The following is a 19,581-nucleotide window of genomic DNA, read 5'->3' as shown; positions in this document are numbered from 1 at the left end:
ACAAATTATAGTGATTACATTGAAATAAGCTAATTTTGCTGCTAAATTTTGCTGTTTTGAATGCTTTAGTGAAACTGTAAACGTTGAGGAAACAAAGCTAGGATTTTAAAATGTGTGTGTGTGTGTGTGGGGGGGGGGGGGGTGCTTTTCATCATCATGGCTGAATTGTACCTGGATGCTCTTCTCGCAGTCAGTCTGTTGGTGCAACAGCAGCTCGCTCTCCAGCAAGAAGCGTTTCCCGCAGTTATTACAGATCTGCATACGGTTGTGAGTGACGTTCATGTGTTTTTCCAGATACCAGCGGTTGTTGAAGACGCGAGGGCATTTCTTACATGGGAAATGTTGCTTCTCCTCCAGCCTCACTTTCTGCCCCGGGCCCTCTGCATCCAGAGTCCTCTTCCCACCCGTCCGTTGGTTGGTTAGTGTGGCCTCTGCCAGTGTCTGCCGCATGGAGGCTGTTCCTGCCATGGCTAAGGCTCTGGTGCCCCGTCGAGGTCGATCCATCATGGCTGTCTGCTCCAAGCCTGGAATGTTTAGGGTATTCTCCTCCTCTTCTTCATCCTCCTCATCATCATCTTCCTCCTCACTGCTCTGCCCCAGTATGTCTCCCCTCTTCAGTTCATCCTCATCTTCTTCAACTGCATCATCATTCTCCGCTTCATTGTCCTCATCATCCTCTGAATCTCTCTCGTTGTTACGGCAACGACCAAACATGGTGGCTGTCTCTGTGGCAGTTGCTGATTTGCCCTCTGATCCCTTTGACACATTAAGGGTCTGGTTGTTTAGGTTGACTTCAACGATGATCTGATCTCTGTTGAAGGAGGAGTGGCTTTCTGTGGTCTTTGACTCTTCTCCATTGCCTTCTACTTTGCACAAAGCACCTGTGCCAGCCCCGCCCCCTGTCCCCTCCTCTTTCTGGTAGTACTGCTTCTGCTGGGAGGGTGTCTTTCCTGCCTCCTCCACTCTAACAGAAAATGGGCTGCTGCCCTCCCTCGTGTACACCCTGCCTAGCTCTGACTCTTGTTTGATCTCCCGGTAGAGCTGGCTTGGGGGAATTGCTACAACAGATGAGTCACCGCTGCCAAGCCCTTCCTGATTGGCCATATCTGCACAGGTGGTTCTCAGCGAGTGGCTGCTGATGAGGTCGCGACAGGAGGCTGCGATGTCGCTCATCTGAAGCAGGGTAGCTGCGTTCAGCACGTCGCGGACAGTGCGGCTGCTCACCAGCAGTTTAGAGGTGTAAATGAAGTTGAGGATTTGCTGCAAGCCCTGTGAGGTCAGGGCATCCAACGACAGGTCCACCCGCCGCAGCTGTTTGCTTTGGGCAAAAAGGGAGTGGAAGAAAGGGCTGTATGCTGCCAGCACACCCTTGTGGGCTGGAAAGGTGCTGTGCTGACGCACCAGAACAATGTCAACGTCACACAGGTCAGGTTGGAAGAGGCGCTGCTCGTTCAGCCTGTCCATCAAACAGGTGAAGTGCAGAGCCACATCCTCCACGAGAGAGAACTCAGCAGAGGGGAAGTCTGTTGTCTTCTCCACTATGAGCTGAAAGAGAAAGTGATGGAGGGAGAGGGACAGAGAAAAAGGTTAAAATAGAGAGGACTTCATTATCATATTGAAATAAATATAGTAACTCAAATTTTGGATTAGAAGCTTATCAGATCGCATCACTGCCATGTTGTCAAGAAAATAAATATGGTAACTCTGAGATTCAGCACTTGAGAAAGCATTCTTACTACAAGGTCCATTTAATAGTTGTTCTGGAGCTTTCAATCATATCAAAAAATCTTCCTCAGCGGAAGGATTTTACCCTCTTGTCATGGAATTGTAGATTTAAGCCAACATGGATGAATAGCCCCTATAGTGTTCAGAAAAAAATGGTAATTAGCACATCTACAATTCCACACCAAGCGGGCAAAGAGATTTTGTCATGCTTTACTAAACTTAATATTCTAGGGCTTGGTTATTTCACATTAAACTTATCCATAACTACCTATATAATCGGGCTCTTAAGGTGCTTGGTGACATGATAAAACTCCACGGGGTCTAAGTAACTCGGGGTGCATCAATGCAGAATTGAGAAGTATCATTTTGTAAAATGTCCTTTTGACAGACGTCTTCTCTCTTCAGAAGATCAATATGTGTAATATCTTACCCACAGAGCTCAAAATCGCTAATGAATGGGATCATTTAAAAATCAAGGTGAAACAATTTTTGAAGAGGGATCAGGAACACAGCCATAGGTCATGAACTGTGTGTATTTGCATAAAAAGCCATCAAAGGAGGTTTGCTGCAAATGATCTTAGGATATAAATGCTGTGGTATTTGCAAATAGTCAATGCTATGTATAACTGTGTTACTTATAAACACTAAAGTACATAAAATATGCACACACTTTCTGATCTATTTTTGGTGAAATGGTCATGCTCAAAATTAATTATATTAAAGTAATTTAAGCAATTTATAATAGCTGAATTCAATCACATAACTTTGTCAATATTCTGTGACACTAAAAATTAAAAGTTTAGGCATAAATTATTGTTGAAATAAATTCTAAGATCCTAGAGCAGTTATTATATTGCGCTCATTGTGATTTTCAGTCTACGTGCACTGCACAAAGTCATAGTCTGCATGCATGCTGCACGACACAAGTCAGTGAAAAATCATAAGGTGTAACACTCAGCTCTCTGTGCAAGGTCCACAACTTCCCAAGGTGGGTTTATTTTAGCACAGGAAGGGCAGGGTTTCGATCCAGGCGGGATGTGAGAGGGGACAGAGCAACAAACAGAGCAAACACACACACACACACACACACACACACACACACACACACACACACACACACACACACACACACACACACACACACACACACACACACACACACACACACACACACACACACACACACTAAACACACTGGTCTGGTCTTTGCAAGGACTAACTGGTTTGAGCATTGGTATTCATTGCCATCTCCCTCCCATTAGCCAGCTCTCACAGCACACCCACTTGCTACACTGTCCCTGAGGAACGGCGAATTATGCACAAGACAAAACACGTCCAGAGAAATAATTAGGGAAACCATGCCGAATAAATACTAACTAACCCTCCAAACAATTAATGGAATTTATCATTCTAGGCTTCTCACAAAGGCAGAATAGGACTAGTATTGATATGAGCCTCGTTCTGGCTAATATGTTGCTGGTAGGTGATGTAGCTGTGAATTATCATTAAATCTCTACTGCTCTTATTTTACAGTATTTATCATACATACAACAAAGAAAAAAGAAAAAGGGGCAAGTGATTAAAATAATAATTTACTTTTGGACAATAACCATTACGGCACTTATATAGTACAGTGTAAACTCTAAATGAATAAGAATCACACTACAAAGACTGCTAATTATCCTGTAAATTAAAAAAAGATCTTTCCTTTCCCTGCTGCCTAACATATTTTCTCTTTAAGATCAATGAAAATGACTTTTCATTGTTCAGGCTCGAAAATGGATTTGCATTTGGGCCTAACCTTGAAAATCTGGCCTGTTTGAAGAATTCAATTATGGAGTGTTAGATTTATTCATAGTTTTGAGCTGCCAAATTGGACTCTGAGCTATAGATGAGTGGAGATCAGGTTATCTTGTCTCCATGCAAGGCTACAGACATCGCCCAAGGGCAAAATGCTGCAGACTTAATCAGATCAAATATAAGTTGCAAACTGGGAGTTATGCTCCTTTATTGATAGCAATCGTCTTCTCTTTCTGGGATTCAAATAGGACAACACAGTCAAAGATTAATTTCAACAGAATGAGTATAAACACATTCAAAACATCAACAGTTTAGGGTCAAAATAAAGAAAATACTATTCTAAATATTATTCTAAAGGTTTAAAGGTTTTACTGTGGGGTGCATTTCAATTACAAGTTTCCTTAAGGTGGTGTAGATTTAGTTCATATTGTTTTGAACAAGACTTTATGATCACCTTCATCCCTTGACACTTATTCTTCTACCTCTTCGGCATTGCATTGTCTGGGCCGTCTTGGAACAAAAACATCTTAGTAACATTTTTTTAAGTGATACTGCCATGCAATACAAGACCAATGCTGCTCCTTATTTCGACGTCTTCTCCATGGATCATCAACTGTGAGGATATCGACTTTTTTCTGGAACATGTAGCTTTGTGTCTTTGTGACATCATGTATGTAGCCATTTTTAAGGCATGTATATTAAGGCATAAATGTAATTGCATGATGCTGAGGTTGCTGCTCTTTAAACAACGAGGCAAAAACATTCAAATGCTGATGCTCTTAAAGTTTACCTGTATACCCTTGAATGATAAGAGGGGTTTTCTTTCAGTGGATGAGAAACAGACGCTTTAAAACAATTTAATCCAATAGCAAACAGTTGTAGTTACCATGCAGCTGCTGTGTCTGTCACAATGTGCAATAAAAATGAAGCCATCTTGTAACATTTCATCAAATTCAGTAGGCCAAACAAATTGAGTGAGAAAGACCACGTCCAACTCCCTCCATCTCTGTCATTATCACTCTCTCTATCTCCCTCTCCCCCCTTTTCTCTCTTCCTCCCACTTTCCTTGGAAATGTCAGGGAGAGAGCTTGTTTGCTGTCATTAGAGGGAGCGACACCTTTAACCAGCCTCTCAGTCAGCTGTCTCCTGATACATTATTCATATCTGGCCTGACCCGTGACAAACATGCAACGGGGGGATTACTGACGCACCGTACGAGAGATATAATTTCAATAGGCTTCAATCAAAGCTCTGTACACCCTTTCCACGCAGATCATTTTATCATCTGCCAAACACAACAATGGAGGGACCTCTTGCATTGTAGAGGCCTCTGGGGGCCTGTTTCACAAGACAACTTTCAAAGTTGTCTTAATCCAATAAAAATGCTATTTATGTTACTGTGGAAATTTTTTATGCCCTTTACATGATTTAGAAAAGTAGAGTTATCCTTGTAGCTGCTGCAATTTTTAGTATGGGACTTTCATCCTTATGAGCAAATCATGACCATACAATCGTCTTTGCACTGCAGTCTTTAAAAACTCTACTGTTTGTCTAAATGCAACACTTCTGTTAGAAGTCAAATATTTAATGTAAAAGGTGAAAATTGCTTAATCACTGATATCTTAACCGATAAATTCAGAGGGAGGAAGCCAAACCAGCGTTGAATTAAAGTATTCCTTTATCCAGTACTTTATCCTCTTCTGGATGGCCCAACATTCTGTCCAGAAATTCGTGGTTTCTAGACAATTTATCCTAACGAGATTAGTGATCCCCTGACTTTCCCCCTAATGCCATCATCAGGATGAAATTTTGCTTTGTTCAATGCTTAGGTTCATGAGCAAATACCTGCAAAACTAATGACATTTCCCTCAGCCTCAGTTGTACTTAATGCCTATTACAAAATATGCTAACTACTGTACAAACTAAGGATGTATGGAACATGGTAAACATTATACCTGCTAGCCTCAGCATGTTAACATTGCCATTGAGAGCATGCTGATGTTAGCATTTAGCTCAGTACAGCCTAAAAGAGCCTTTTTTAACTCTGTTTTCCATTCAAAAATTATACCAGTTGGGCTGATGGATGGTCTGTAATTAAATGTTAAACACTCAATCACTGAAAGGCAACAACTCATATAAAAACAAATCCAGCCATCAATTATTTAACTAGTCTAATGTGTCAAATTTGCCCAAATTTGGAAGGATGATGCATTTTGGGTATTTTGGGATAATCAGGCATTTAAAAACCCCTGATTACCCTGATCAGCCAAAAGGCAATTCTTTAATTAAAATTCAAAGTTTCAAATTCTGAAACTACTTCACCACTAATCCAGTTTTGATGACGCTGTGATGGATGATGTACAGGATTACCGCTTGGCCCAGGAGAAGCCTACATCAATCATGAGAGAAAAAAGTTTGACTAATTATTGCTGTTGAATGGCAGTTTCTTTAGTTTTATTCAATGATGGTCAGTCTCTGAGGTGCAAGTCAAGCTCACGGTCAATGTGTCAATCAAAGCTAGTGATAAAAAAGTGGGTTTTGTGAGTAAGTGTTGAATCCTCACCCAGCTCAGCCATGTTAGGGCCACTGGTATGCACTTGGCAGTGGCCCGACTCCTGGACCTGAGCCAGACTGTGTCTGAGGATGAAATCCCTCTTTCTAATTTGACTTTCACTGGTGAGAATGCCTTTTTCTCCCACACCTTTGCACTGGACGATCCATGTAGATTTAGTACACTGTAAAGTCTGCATCTCCATCATTGTGCAGCTTGGCTATAGACTGTGGATGTGCCATGACCTCCACTGAGCTGCCATTTTAAATGTTCCCCTCTCTGTTCACTGTAATGAGGTGGACACTTATCTGTAAAAACGAGGCCTCCTACAAGGGCAGCACATGTAAATATTACACAGAAGCCTGAGTAAAACTGAACAATGTCGTAAAGGTTGATCCTTTTCAGTGTTTTCCTAGTATTAAAATAAGGCTGACTATATGCTATCCTCCTGAACTCAAATTTTTTTACTATTTTGCACACAACTTTGTGTGACAGATTTATGAGAAGGAGACTAAACAAAATCTACCTTGACTGTCTTGTTTGCTTGCTGACCAGAGAACAGACTGAGCCATTAATGGGGGCCAATGTCAGAGCACAGCACACAGTCATGGACACATCAATAGTGCGAGGGAGGGCAGGTTGTATTCTGGCAGGAGAGAGTCCCAGGGGGAAAACACTGCGGGGGGTTAAAGCTTTTTATCTGTCTGCCTACAGACTTCTCAGAATGAACTCACTGTCCTCTTACATCACCTTCTTTATCGTTTCAAACTGACATATGTGTAACTACAGCTGAATATGGACAAACTTAATACGACTATACATAATTACTTACTATTGTGATTATATACCTTCCCAATTAATTCAGTGGTTTGAATTGTACCTCCAAGTCTGAGTGCAGTGTCTCACATTAATTCTGATATCTAAGTATGCATGAGTAGACATGCAAAATCATTTATAGTTTGGAATGAACAACAGTGTGACAAATAAAGTATGAATAAATGTACATCTCTATTATTGCTGTGTGATAAAGCAATTTTATTGATCAAGTGACTTTCAGTGGAATTATGTCAGTGCTTGAGAAATTTCAGTTTTCCAAAATAATGATTTTGAATACATTTGCCCCATTATGAAATAAATTGATGTTGGAATATATTTGTATTAATATTGTCATAATGATGTCCACCATTTTGTCCAGCTCTAATCTCTATTTGTGTTTGACGATAAAATCCTATGACATGATCTACTTGTGGTTTTTCTGGAGACCAGAATTTTTTGTCAAACTGCTGTTTCCAAGTTAAAACAATGAACCTTCAAGCTCATCTATTAATATTGCCTAATTAATTTCATCTCATTCTGTTGCAACTAATGAATATTTTCGTTATTGATGAATCTGTTTATTAATGGTTTTGACCATCAAATGTCAAACATTTGTGAAACACAGCAATCACAGTTTCCTAGAGCATGCTTTTTGTTTTGTGCAACCAACAAACCCAAACCCTGGAATAAGCAAATGTTTTGCATTTGCGCTTGATAAAAAATTTTAAACTTTTATGTGATTATCATAATATTTGTTAACTTATTTTCTAATAATCAAGCGTTTAAGCACTAAATTCAAAAATGAATTGTTGCTTTTTTCATACATTCAGACTACAACTCAAATAGTTAATTGATTAGACAATCAACAGAACATTAATCTGCAATTACATAATTGATTAATTATTGATTAATTGATAGATTCATTTAATTGATTAAAAGGCATTTTATAAGCAAAAGCCAAATATTCAATGGTCCAAGCATTTCAAATGTGATGTTTGCTTATCTTTCCTTGGTTTACATTATGGTAAACTGAATTTGGGTTTTGGACTGTTGGTCAAACCGAAAAAAAACAATTAAAAAACACAATTAGAAGACTTCGGGCTGTGAGAAACTATGATGCGAATTTTTTAATATTTTTTGACATTTTATAGACCAAACAATTAGGTGATAAATGGAGTAAAGGAATGGCAGATTGATCCATAATGAAAATAATCATTAGTTGCAGTGTTAATTCAGACAACAGAGATGAATTACAATTTAGCTGTCCCTCAAAGTACTACAGTGTATTGCAAAGCAATTCTCTCAGCTCAATCTGACTTCTACAAATCTCATTGAAGCCACAAAATGCTCATTAAACATATTTACAAACAAGTGGAACTTGCTACCAGCCAAATGACAAACTGTCCATATGCATAGTGAAGTCTCTCCACTTGGACATGACCATCAGGAAACAAAAACAGATCACCCAACCATCCACTGTCATGAAGACAGCAATCCCATGAGCTCATGCCCCGGCCCTCTTGTCACCCAGCAGGGAGGTGTAGGGTAAAAGTAAAGAGCACACTCAGCAGCCCCCTTCACAGCGAGGCCTCCTGCTGAGGGGCCCAACACAGGGCTCGACATGACTGACACCCGGAGGAAGGCGAGTGGGCACCGTGTCAGGCTTCATCTCACTCAGTAGTATGGAGATTGTAGGAGAGCAGCGCCCACCCCTACACACACATGCACACACATATCCCTGAGTCATCGTCAGTGCAGACAAGAGCGGAGCATGACAGGCCCGAATACAAACACTCCACAAAGAGATCACCCAGTTACAACAGGCCTCACATTAACGTCAGATTGTTTTTAAGTAGTGAGAAATGGATCAGCTCACGTGTAAACCCAAGCAAACGGAACAGGACAAGGGCATGTCATTTCTGGCGGAGTCCAATCAGACAGCCATTAAAAAGTCATCAGGGTAATGACTGACACTGTGTCCTCTGTGTGCTCACCAGACCTTCCCCACTGCTGATGCCAAACAACAGACAGGTCTAGTCCCAGAGATGCTGAGCCATAGAAGTGAATTCTAATTCTCTGGGTGAAGAGTGTTGCATGACTGAATACTCAGGGTGTTATCTTATCTAGGATACAGACTGGCATGGATGAGAAGCAGTCTGCCAAGTTGTCTCCCTGCTTTCAGTGTTTGTGTCTAGTCATGGATGGATTACTGAATGGGCCTACCAGGCACCTTGGGTCCCTGGTTCAGAGCCTCTGTTTACTGTAGAGTCTCTGTCAACATTTTTTGTTGGAAAGGGAAAATCAAACGACTACAAAGACATGCAAAACAACATCAAAGAAATGTCAAGCCACTACAAAGAGACATAAATAGACAACAAAGAGAAGAAAAATGACCACAGACACAGAACAACTTTAAAAAGGAATGAAAAAACAACCACAGTGGTAATCAACCACAGAGATGCAAAATGACCACAAAGAGATGCAAAACCACAGAGACAGAATGACCACAAAGACACAAATGAAGTACATAGATGCAATATAATGACAAAAAGACACACACACACCCACAAAGAGGCGCAAAACAACCACAAAGAGACACAAATTGACCACAAATCAACCACAGAGATACAAAATAATCACAAATGTCTCTACGCAACCACAATGCAACCACAACGCAAACACAATGTGGCAATATCATCCGTAATTATTTTATATCTGTTTCAGACTGGCTGTCTTTCGCCAATGTACGCGGGGTAGGGGACCTTTTACATGTCTGTGCCCAGTGGCCTCGTGTCTCATAAGCCGTCCATGTGTCTAGTGGAAGATTTCTCCCCTCTGTCTGCAGTCTGCACTGCCTGCTATTCCCTCTAAATCCAATCAGCACAAAGACCCAGCACTGACCTTGAGGTAGGAGTAGCATGCACAGTAGCAGATGCATGAGCACATCCCCACTGCAACCCTGAACTGAACGCCCTTGCATGCATACCTGCATCATAATCATGCACTTGTGCCCACATCAGTAAACATGAAATAGAGAAATTTGGTTTGCTTGATGACGCTGCAGATATAAATGAAATATACAATGAGAAAGAGAAATCGAATGTGACTGGACTCATATTATCCTGTTATCAAACATGTTGCTCTTGCACAGACGAGCCAGATTGGTAATGGCACAAGTGACAAGGTCTCGCTTTTAACAAGCCCCGCAGTGATCATTAGAGCACTATGATAAAAAAATGCTAATAAAAATCAATGTTCAATGACTAAAGGGGGAGCTACAGCGACGGATGGCAGCACACTCACTGCCGAGGTCACACACGGCACGGTCACATGCATAGCCACATTATAATGAAGTTTAATTCTCACCGGGATGGCAGTTTATGGGATAATAATGGTATTAAGGCTGAAAGTTACACCTTGTGATATTACGATTATGGGATTATATAATCCAGTAAACAAGTGGTGAATGTGATGCAGATTGATGGAAAATCATAAATCATAAATAAGTCATCAAACAGCTGTACTGTGAAAGACTCTTGAAAATATGAACTTAAAACAAAACCCTTGACTAGTTTGTGGTATATACCAAACGTACCTATTCAAGCGTGGTTATAAAAGCAATAATTCAGTTGTATTTCCTTTAATGTTTAACGAAAACTGAGAATGTCCTGATTAACTGACAGAAGAAGAATCAGAAACAATTTTGATTTTTTTAGTTGTTTTTTTTTTTAATTAAAAAAAAGAAAAACTGTCCAAACAGAGATTGAAAAGATTAGAGTGCTCAAGTGTTTACCAATTAGGGATGGTCTAACTAAAGATGCTATTGACCTGCATTATGGGAAGTGGTTGACCCATAAGTCAGACAACCCTATCACCAGACAAGAATGTCAGTATTGGATGATTATGCACATCACTGGATTATGTTCAATGCTTGCTTTCTACAAAATCTGTACATGGAATCTATGGTAGGGCAAAGGATACGGAAAGATCATTAACTATGGCTAAGGTATGGTTAAGGTTAGGCAACTAAAACACTTGGTTAAACCTACAATGACTGATTTTTTGGGTACTTGGGGGCATGTGAAACAGGCTAAAAACACAACACAGATATATTATCACCTTCTAATTTGACAAACATATTAGCAGAGAGTTGTTTATTTAACTATCCAGCAGTCATGGAGCAAGGTTAGCATTCATTTGGCGTTGAGTTTGTATCCACTTGATGAAGGTAGGTTCAGTCTATCTTTTGGTTCTGTTTTTGCTCTCCACCAATTCCTGAGGGATACACCTGGCTCTTTAGCTGCTAAATGCTCCACTACGTTCACCAGCTAGTCACTAAAACTGCAAAGTCAGGTGATAATTGTCTGTGGAAGATTTTGATTACAGATTATAAAAGGGTGAATGTTAATTACAGTTCTGTGATGTAAATGTAATTCCTACGATTCTGGGCTGAGTCAGGATATCTTGGCCTCTGCTATGTGAATTTTTCTCCATTGTTTTCGAAATCTGTCACCATTAAAACCAACTTCCATAAAGGCCCCCAAACTTTATAGAAGTGCAATACTAAATCACATTAGCACCATTTTAAGAAACACCATTGGAGAAAATAATCTGCTGATCAATAATTGAAATACACGTTAGGTGTAAACCTGGTCCTGATTAATATTTATAAATGCAAAGGACAAGTCAAATAAACTCTATACGACTCAGCTCAACAACCTTAATCACCTAAACACATGAAAACTGAATTAGATTTCAGGTAAAACGTACAGCCAAATAATTTTAGTTAAAGCATAAGGCAAATTCTAAATTACTCTAAAATATGCTGCTGGTTATTCAATTTTTTCTTTCCACCACTGTAGCTTATTATTTTATTCCCCTCAGCCTACTAAAACATTTAACTTTCTTAACCACAGCATTCACTGCTGGCTGCAATTAATATTGACAATATTATCAGCGTTAGTGCTGCTCTAATCCTAGACATTCAATCTCCCCTCAGCACAGTAGACTTTTCCCTCTCCTAATCTACCAGTTTGGACTTGCCTCAGCCTTGCCCTGGTGGAGCTCCACCAGCTTTCACCAATAGATTCAAATACATTTCCATCTATATGTTAATGCAACCACAGGTGACAAGCCAATCTAGAACTGATACGCATTTACCCAAGCATGAAATTGGGATGCACAAACAAAAATAAGGATGAGAACACAGCATGAGCAGCACCTTGCCGACGTACAGTATATTAAAATTTGACAGCATGAGCAGGATTGCCTCAGCTGCATGATCTCCAAACTCCTTTCTAGTGGCTTGTCCTTTGAACAAACTGGATGAATGTGTTTTATCAGTTTTGTAAAGCTGAGGACAGTCTGTGTTAGTGTGTGTTGGACAATCAGGAGTGATGTTGAAAGAAGACATCAACCGCTAGTCGTCTGGAGTTGAGATGATGAGCGTTTGGATAATTAAAGGAGCTGCCTGGAGGCGGGTGTGGGGGTGGGTGCAGCAACGAGGTTACAGCGTCCGCACTGAAGCTCTGCCAGGAAGTTTGTGTCTGGGCCAACGAGCTGGGGGAGGAAGCGCTGAGTCAGGAAGCCTGGCCAAGAGAGGGGCCCATAGTGCTGGCATCTCCTCCTCACACACACGTTACAACGCTTCACACACCACCGATCTGCTGGAGTCATAACACACTGTTCCCAAGCCAGCGCCGTACACGCATATGCGCAATGCGGACGCACACACTCACCTGCTGTGCATGGATTCATCAGTAAACACAGGGATGAGACGCCAAATACCTGTGGCACAATAGAGTGTGGAGGGTTGTACAAACAGAGATATTTCTATTCGTAAAATGCAAACAACAGTGTCAAGATTTTTTTTTAAAGCCAGTGGAGTGAAAAAATCTCATAAATACATGAAACATAGGGTGAAAGATGCACCTTTGAAGGGATCTATTAGAGACACAAGATCATTCTGATGCGCAGCAGCGAGCAGGTGCAGACATACCCGAGGGCTATTACACTGTGATATCTTCATTATCCCTTTCATGGCATGAAACAAAGAGAGAAGAGGCTAACACAAGACTCTAGAGAGCTCCTTATCAGAGGAATCTCTCGTGTGGCAATACTCTTTCTGTGTGTGTGTGTGTGTGTGTGTGTGTGTGTGGAGGCAGTTGATATGTGTGATGAGAAGGTCAGAAAGGACGGAGATGAAAAGATGTAGAGGGGGAGCATTGGCTTTCTATAGTCGCAACCAATCAATGGACGGCAAAGAAATATTGAATATGAGCTTAAAGGAGTAGTTCGGTTTTAGGGAATATGTTTATTGGTTTACGGTTGGAGAGTTAGATGAGAAGATGAATATCACTCCAATGTCTCTACAGTAAATATGAAGCCACGGCCAGCAGTTGGTTAGCCTGGTTAGCAGCAACACTGTAAACGGGGAAACAGCTAGCCTGGTTTTGTCAAATGGTAACAAAATCCCTTTCCAGTATGTCATTTTGTAGTTTTATGGGGTGTTAAGTGTCAGACTATTTCTTGGCTGGGAGCAGTAACTTCCTGGAGTCTCCACTGGTTGCTTGGCAACTGCTCAGAGCCAAGAAATAGTCCAACACATAAACCCCGCAAAATGGCAAATTGTCATTTTTTCACTTTGATTTTTGTGAAAATTAAACAAACTAAATATAAAGTGCTTTACTAGTGAGCTAAAGAGGTGCTGGTAGGTGGATTTTGTTACCTTCAGCACCCCTGTTTCCAGTCTTTATGCTAAACTAAGCTAAGTGGATGCTAGCTTTAGCTTCATGTTTAGCATGCAGTTGTATCAATCTTCTTATCTAGCTCTTGGCAAGAAATCAAATATGTGTATTTCCCAAAATGTCTAACAATTCCTTTAAAAGTAGAAATTATAAAATGAATAAAATAAGTGATTAGTTTGAGGTGAAAGAATGTGGTGGATGAGGAGTGTATTTTTCAAATGGATCTGTGCAACTCTAAAACACAGATAGGAGCTAATAAGCCTGGACGGATATTTAGATAGATGGATAACCATGTTATTTTAGTACAAAACCAAAACATTAATCTGTGTGTATGACTAAACGTCAAACAAATATTTGTGGTAACTATCAGATCAAGGATCTCTACTTTTGTGCTTGGCTGTTCTCTGGAAACCACATGAAAACTCATTCCCATCTGCTTCAAAGCTCCTCCTAAGTCTCCCTCTCTCTGGCCTGAATTCATCTGAAAGCTATAAGAACACTTTAGATGGATCTTTTTTTTAAAACTCTCTTAGTATCCTCAAATGACTGACAACGAAAGGCTAACAGAAATCTGCATATCAAGCTGTACAAAAAGAAAACGCTGTTTGGCCTCTTTGATAATGGAGTTCAAAGTCATTTTTTTAAACAAGTGCCATAGGGGTTAAATCAGAGTAACTGTTTTCCCCAGATGAAAAGACAGCACTACTGGCTGGCACTGCTAAGAAACAATGAAATTGTGGATTTATTTAAAGAGTAAAAACAATCCGACTTACTTCAAACAAACTTGTGCCATTTGAACCAACAAGAACAAAAGAAACCTTACATAAGCCCAGTGAGTTTGACCTTGCTGTCTGGAGCCTTGTCCACTATTCTTAATCTCAGGGACGTAAATTAGCAGCACCTAAAGTGTGGTCTTGAGTTTCCAAGGAGAATGACCTCCTACCAGGGGCCGAAGATGTCTGCTGGAGTTTGTTGCCGGGGCTCTGGAATGGCTGCACTTGTCACAAGGACTAAAGACAGTTTCCTCGCTTAGCACCCAGAGACAGTGAAGCCTCAAAGTCAAGGGTGGGCAGGAATGCCCTGAATAGGCAGTTACGTAAAACTCACAGTACCCTGTGAGGATAGAGAAGGAGCTAGTCAGGACCTCACAATGCTGACTGAAATTAAACTGTTTCAAGCAGCCCACATTGTACAGTATAAACATCTTTGGTGGGCATGGAACTGAGACAGATTTACCTTTTCAAAAGCCACCAAATTAAGAGAAAAACAAATACCATTTCTTCATTCAAATAAGGGCATGGGTGGAATATGAGACGAAGGGCCCCTGGGCACAGACATGCAAAAGGCCCCATCCAACATAACAGCAAGAGACATTTAGCATCTCTTTTTGGTCATTCTGCAACTCTTTGTGGTCATTTTACAGCCGTTCTTACTGTTTTGTGTCTCTTTTTGGTTGTGTGTCATTTTGCACATATTTTTTTGCCGTTTTGTGTCTCTTTATGGTCGTTTTCCTCATTTTTGAGTGATTTTTTGTCATGTCATACTCATTTCGTGGTGCTTTGTGGTCATTTTACGTCTCCTTGTACTTATTTGATCTGTTTGTAGTTGTACTGCATCTCTTTTTAGTCATTTTGCGTCTCTTTGAGGTTGTTTTGCATCTCTTTGTAGTCATTCGATTGACTTTTCAAACACAGTCCCTTCATACAGAGGAACTGGTCCAGGTGCCTCCTGACCCCGTGAGGCATCTGGGCCTGTGCCCAGTAGGCCCATTCATTAATCCATCCATGAATAAGGGAATTTATGAGTTGAGGCTATTGATAAAACCAAAATTAGCTGAGACTAATCCGCTTTTGATGTCAATAAAGTAATTGTGGAAATTATATGGGGAATGTTTACAAAAACAGTCACAATATACACTATCTCTGATCACCGGCACATTGCATTACTCTCATGTGCTCCCAAAAAAAAGCAAATAGAAAAAAGGGAAGGAAAACATAGCAATAACCAAACCCTGTCACTCCCTCTTTGCTCCCACCAGAAGCCACCAAGCGAGCACCAGGGCTAACCCCGCTGACCTGACCCAGATATTAACCCAAGCCTCCAGATGTGAACGCGCAGTGGGATTACTCCACCACTGCATCAAGCTCCACATGCTTTCCTAATGAGGCATCCTAACATGACCCTGGAGACAGAGCTGTCTGTCTGCCTCACTATCTGCCTTGATTCCCATAGCTCCGTCTGTCTGTACAGAATTGTCTTCACATCTGTTGATGGAGGAATTAAAACATCATGGAAAATGCAAGTTATCCATGGTGACAAGGGATATTAGTCTGTAAAAGTGAATGAGACATCTGCCAAAAGAAACTGACCTCATGCAACAGACAAATAGACTGTAAAATTAAACATTATCCAATAAAATATTACTGTTAAGCATTTTCTGCTTTGACTATCAAACACTAAAATTACATTTGCATTTATTTGTACTATGCAGCTTCAGCCAAACCCGTTTTATGTCGCTAGGACAATTTCACCTCCACAGACACCTCTACCTGTGTGTCACCTGCATTCAAGTGAAGTTAGTGAGACAAGAAAAGTGACATTACTCCTCTATTAAACTACACTGAGCAGAATTTGTAATTTATGCATGAATTTCAAAGCCTGACAAACTTGTCCTGCACTGGCTTAGAGGAAGAAAAAAAAAAAAAATAGGTGGGGGGGTGGCAGTTTAGTTTCACTCATCCTGTCTACATATGCACCAGTCACGACCTGAGGCTTTTGCAGAAGCGCCCTGAAAGAATTTAACTCCTTCTCTGCATCAATGTAGCTATTGTAGCCGTTGCATTCTTTCAGCAGCTTCAATTTAACTTGTGCCATGTCGGCAAGTTCCAAACTTCACCGCAAAGGATACAAAGCACAAAACACAGCCGTGACAGCCACTGGTACAAACACATAATGAGGCAGAAGTGGGGCAAGTTTGATCGGCCTGCTGAGTGGCTCAAATTTGCAAGAGATCAAGACGGGACAAAAAATAAACAAAAATGCAGCGCTCCTCTGTAGCCTACCATTTTGATCCAGCGTTTCGAGGCTCAAAGGAGTCCAAGAATAACTCCTTTCGCACCAGTTTTCCCTTCGCCATGAAAATGACCGTTGAATTGTCACATTTCTCCAGTTTTTGCCTTATCCACAATCTTTTTCCCCCCGTGCTGCTGTAGCATTCAGACAGACAAAAATGCAGAGGCTGCTTTTGCAGAAGGAATTGGTGATTGGAGCTCGGGGATCATATGGGCTTTTTGTCAGACGTTTTTAAAGGGACACGGTACAGTTTAACGCGGAGTTGCGAGACAGGCGACTTTCTTTGTACCGTTCTTGGGCTATTTTGCCGTGAGGAGGAGGAGGACTGGGAAGGACACACGGCCATATGGCGCAAACCTGGGTGCGCTTCCTCTCACTGTGCGCTCCTGCAACAGCGTGACGTCAGTCGGGCAGACAGATGCGGAGGCTTGGGAGTTCACCCCTGTCCCAAGTCGCGCAACTCAGCGTAACTTAATTTACACAGTGGGAATGGAAATAACTGGGACACAAATATTTTTGTATCTGCACATTGTGTAATTTGTTAATTAGGAATATGAACGCAAAAGAGCGCAAAATGTGAAAAGAACCCCCCCCCCCCTTTGCAGCAGTGCCGGATTAACTGTCTATGCGGCCTCAGGGCCATATTGAGACGTGTCCCCTGCAAAACAGGGTCTAGGTAATAATAAAGGTGAAACCATTATTCACTTTCTTGCCCAAAGTTAGATGACAAGAACAATACCTCTCTGGCATCTGTATAGTAAATACAAGGCTACAGCCTACAACCAATTATCTTAGCTTAGCATAAAGCCTGGAAAAGAGGGGGGGCAGCTAGCCAGGTTCTGTCCAAAGCTAACAGAATCTGTCTGCCAGCACCTCTAAAGCTCAGTATTTTACATGTCGTGTCTCTGTTCACTGTGCATGGCCAAAATATAGTCTGGCACATAATCTCCCAATAAACCACAACTTGCTGTTTCTAAACCATGGTTTTTGTATGACATCCACTAACTACTACTTCAAGGCCTCTATGATATCGGTCCATATTGTATTTAAGTAGGGCGGGCAGTCGACTGCAACCAACAATTCTTTACAGTATTTATTAATCTGCCAATTGCTTTGTCATTTAATTGGCTGTTGGGTGACACCTTCAAATGTCTTTTTATGTCCGACAAGAGTTTACAATTATATAAAAGTGAGAAAAGCAGCAAATACTCACATTGGATGAGCTGGAACCAGCAAATGTTAGGCATCTCTGATTGAAAAAATGACTATTAATTAATCAATTATCAAAATAATGATAGTGAGGTCTTGTTGATTTTCTATGTAACAGTTTCAGCTCTAATTGCCATACAGAAAACCTGGAGCATCTGGACCCCCAGTGGACTATGGACCCTGGGGCAGCTCCCTACTATTCTCGTTCGGTAATTCAGCTGAGGGCCTCTGGATCCCAATGCAATCGCTCACTACTGAGCAGACTGTATGGAGAAGAAGTCGATACACTCATAACACGGTGGGGGAAAAAAATTGATCACAACCTGGAGGAGGTTTCATTTATCACTTTATGTCCAGAACTCCGCTGAGCCCATAACATCAGTGTGGATACAATCACTCAGGAAAACTGCCAAACCAGCCCCCAGGACTGATAAAAATCTTGAAACACATTTAGAGTTTGGTGGGTTTTAAGATACAGTATATGGAAGTTTAAACAAAGTAATCATGTGGTTTGGATTGCCCTAAAAGCTGAAAAAAAACTCCTTCAGTGCTACTAGTGCTTCAGACAAGGAGAACTTGAAGAGGAAAAAAGCAAATCAACGATTTCCCCAAAACGGTACAACAGGCTGATGATTTTTCATATTAATCCTCAGTCTGGTTATATTCCTTTTTATGCATATTAAAAATACACTTGCATCCTCGTATATATATATACACAAATTAAAAATAGTCCAAAGGAGAAGTAGGAAGCAGAACGCTTATACAAGGATCCCTCCTAAAAACTCAATGCAAGATAAGCAAGTTTATTTATTTTTTAAAATGGAAAACATCCCTTGCTTTTCAATTAAAAAGGGACTTCTTCTTATCAGACTGTTTTATTTGAGAGCTTTTTTAAACCTGAAAAGATGAAAGTGTCTGAATCAATAAACAGGGAGAGGTTCAATGAAATTTGATCATAAATTGAAATATATACTTTTCTTTCTTATGCCTTGTATTATCTTTTGACCCATCAGATTCATTTCTCCTGGCACACAATGTAATTTGATGTGAACATGCATGCATGTTGCTGATTTTCCCCTCTTGTGTGTTTCTATGATGGAGTGTTGTAAATCCAGATTTGATTTGTATTGAGAGACATCCATACAAAACAGGCTTGAAAAGTACAAATATTCACTGCCTGCTTCCCTGCACTTGCAGATAAAAATGAGCCCGGCACCGTAGCAGTTCAATAGGATCTGTATCTGACGGACAATTCTTGGTTTCTATTATGCAGCTCACAAAAGTTCCCCCAAGAGAGAGACAGGAGCTCAGACACCAGCACAGTGTTCCTAAATATTAACAAGGGAACCAAATCTTCAATTGGTTTTGACTATGATTAATATAATAAACGCGCACACACACACACGCGCGCACACACACACACACACACACACACACACACACACACACACACACACACACACACACACACACACACACACACACACACACACACACACACACACACACAGCTGCAGTTCTGAATTGGAGTGTAGATGGTGCCATTGTACAGTTATATATACTCAAAGTACATTTGAGGACATAAACTGACATCTATACACTACTATCTACTGTACATTTTGAGATTTGAAACAAAACAAAAACCGAGTCACACAATGCATT

General features: G+C 40.8%; 1 protein-coding gene across 1 annotated transcript in view; it reads right to left on the bottom strand.

The window, feature by feature from the left end:
• The window catches only part of zbtb47b (zinc finger and BTB domain containing 47b), a 28,516-nt gene extending 11,632 nt beyond the window's left edge, over positions 1–16,884 (bottom strand). The window contains exons 1-2 of the mRNA XM_040127225.1: positions 16,701–16,884; positions 172–1,545 (exon numbers count right to left, since the gene is read on the bottom strand). Coding sequence (XP_039983159.1) covers positions 172–1,545; positions 16,701–16,703 — 1,377 coding nt within the window. The 5' untranslated portion in view covers positions 16,704–16,884. The remainder of the gene's footprint in view (positions 1–171; positions 1,546–16,700) is intronic.
• Positions 16,885–19,581: the final 2,697 nt, after the last annotated feature.

Source organism: Xiphias gladius, chromosome 5 (assembly GCF_016859285.1).
Source record: "Xiphias gladius isolate SHS-SW01 ecotype Sanya breed wild chromosome 5, ASM1685928v1, whole genome shotgun sequence".
NCBI lineage: Eukaryota > Metazoa > Chordata > Actinopteri > Istiophoriformes > Xiphiidae > Xiphias > Xiphias gladius.
This window is presented reverse-complemented; position numbering and strand designations above follow the sequence as displayed.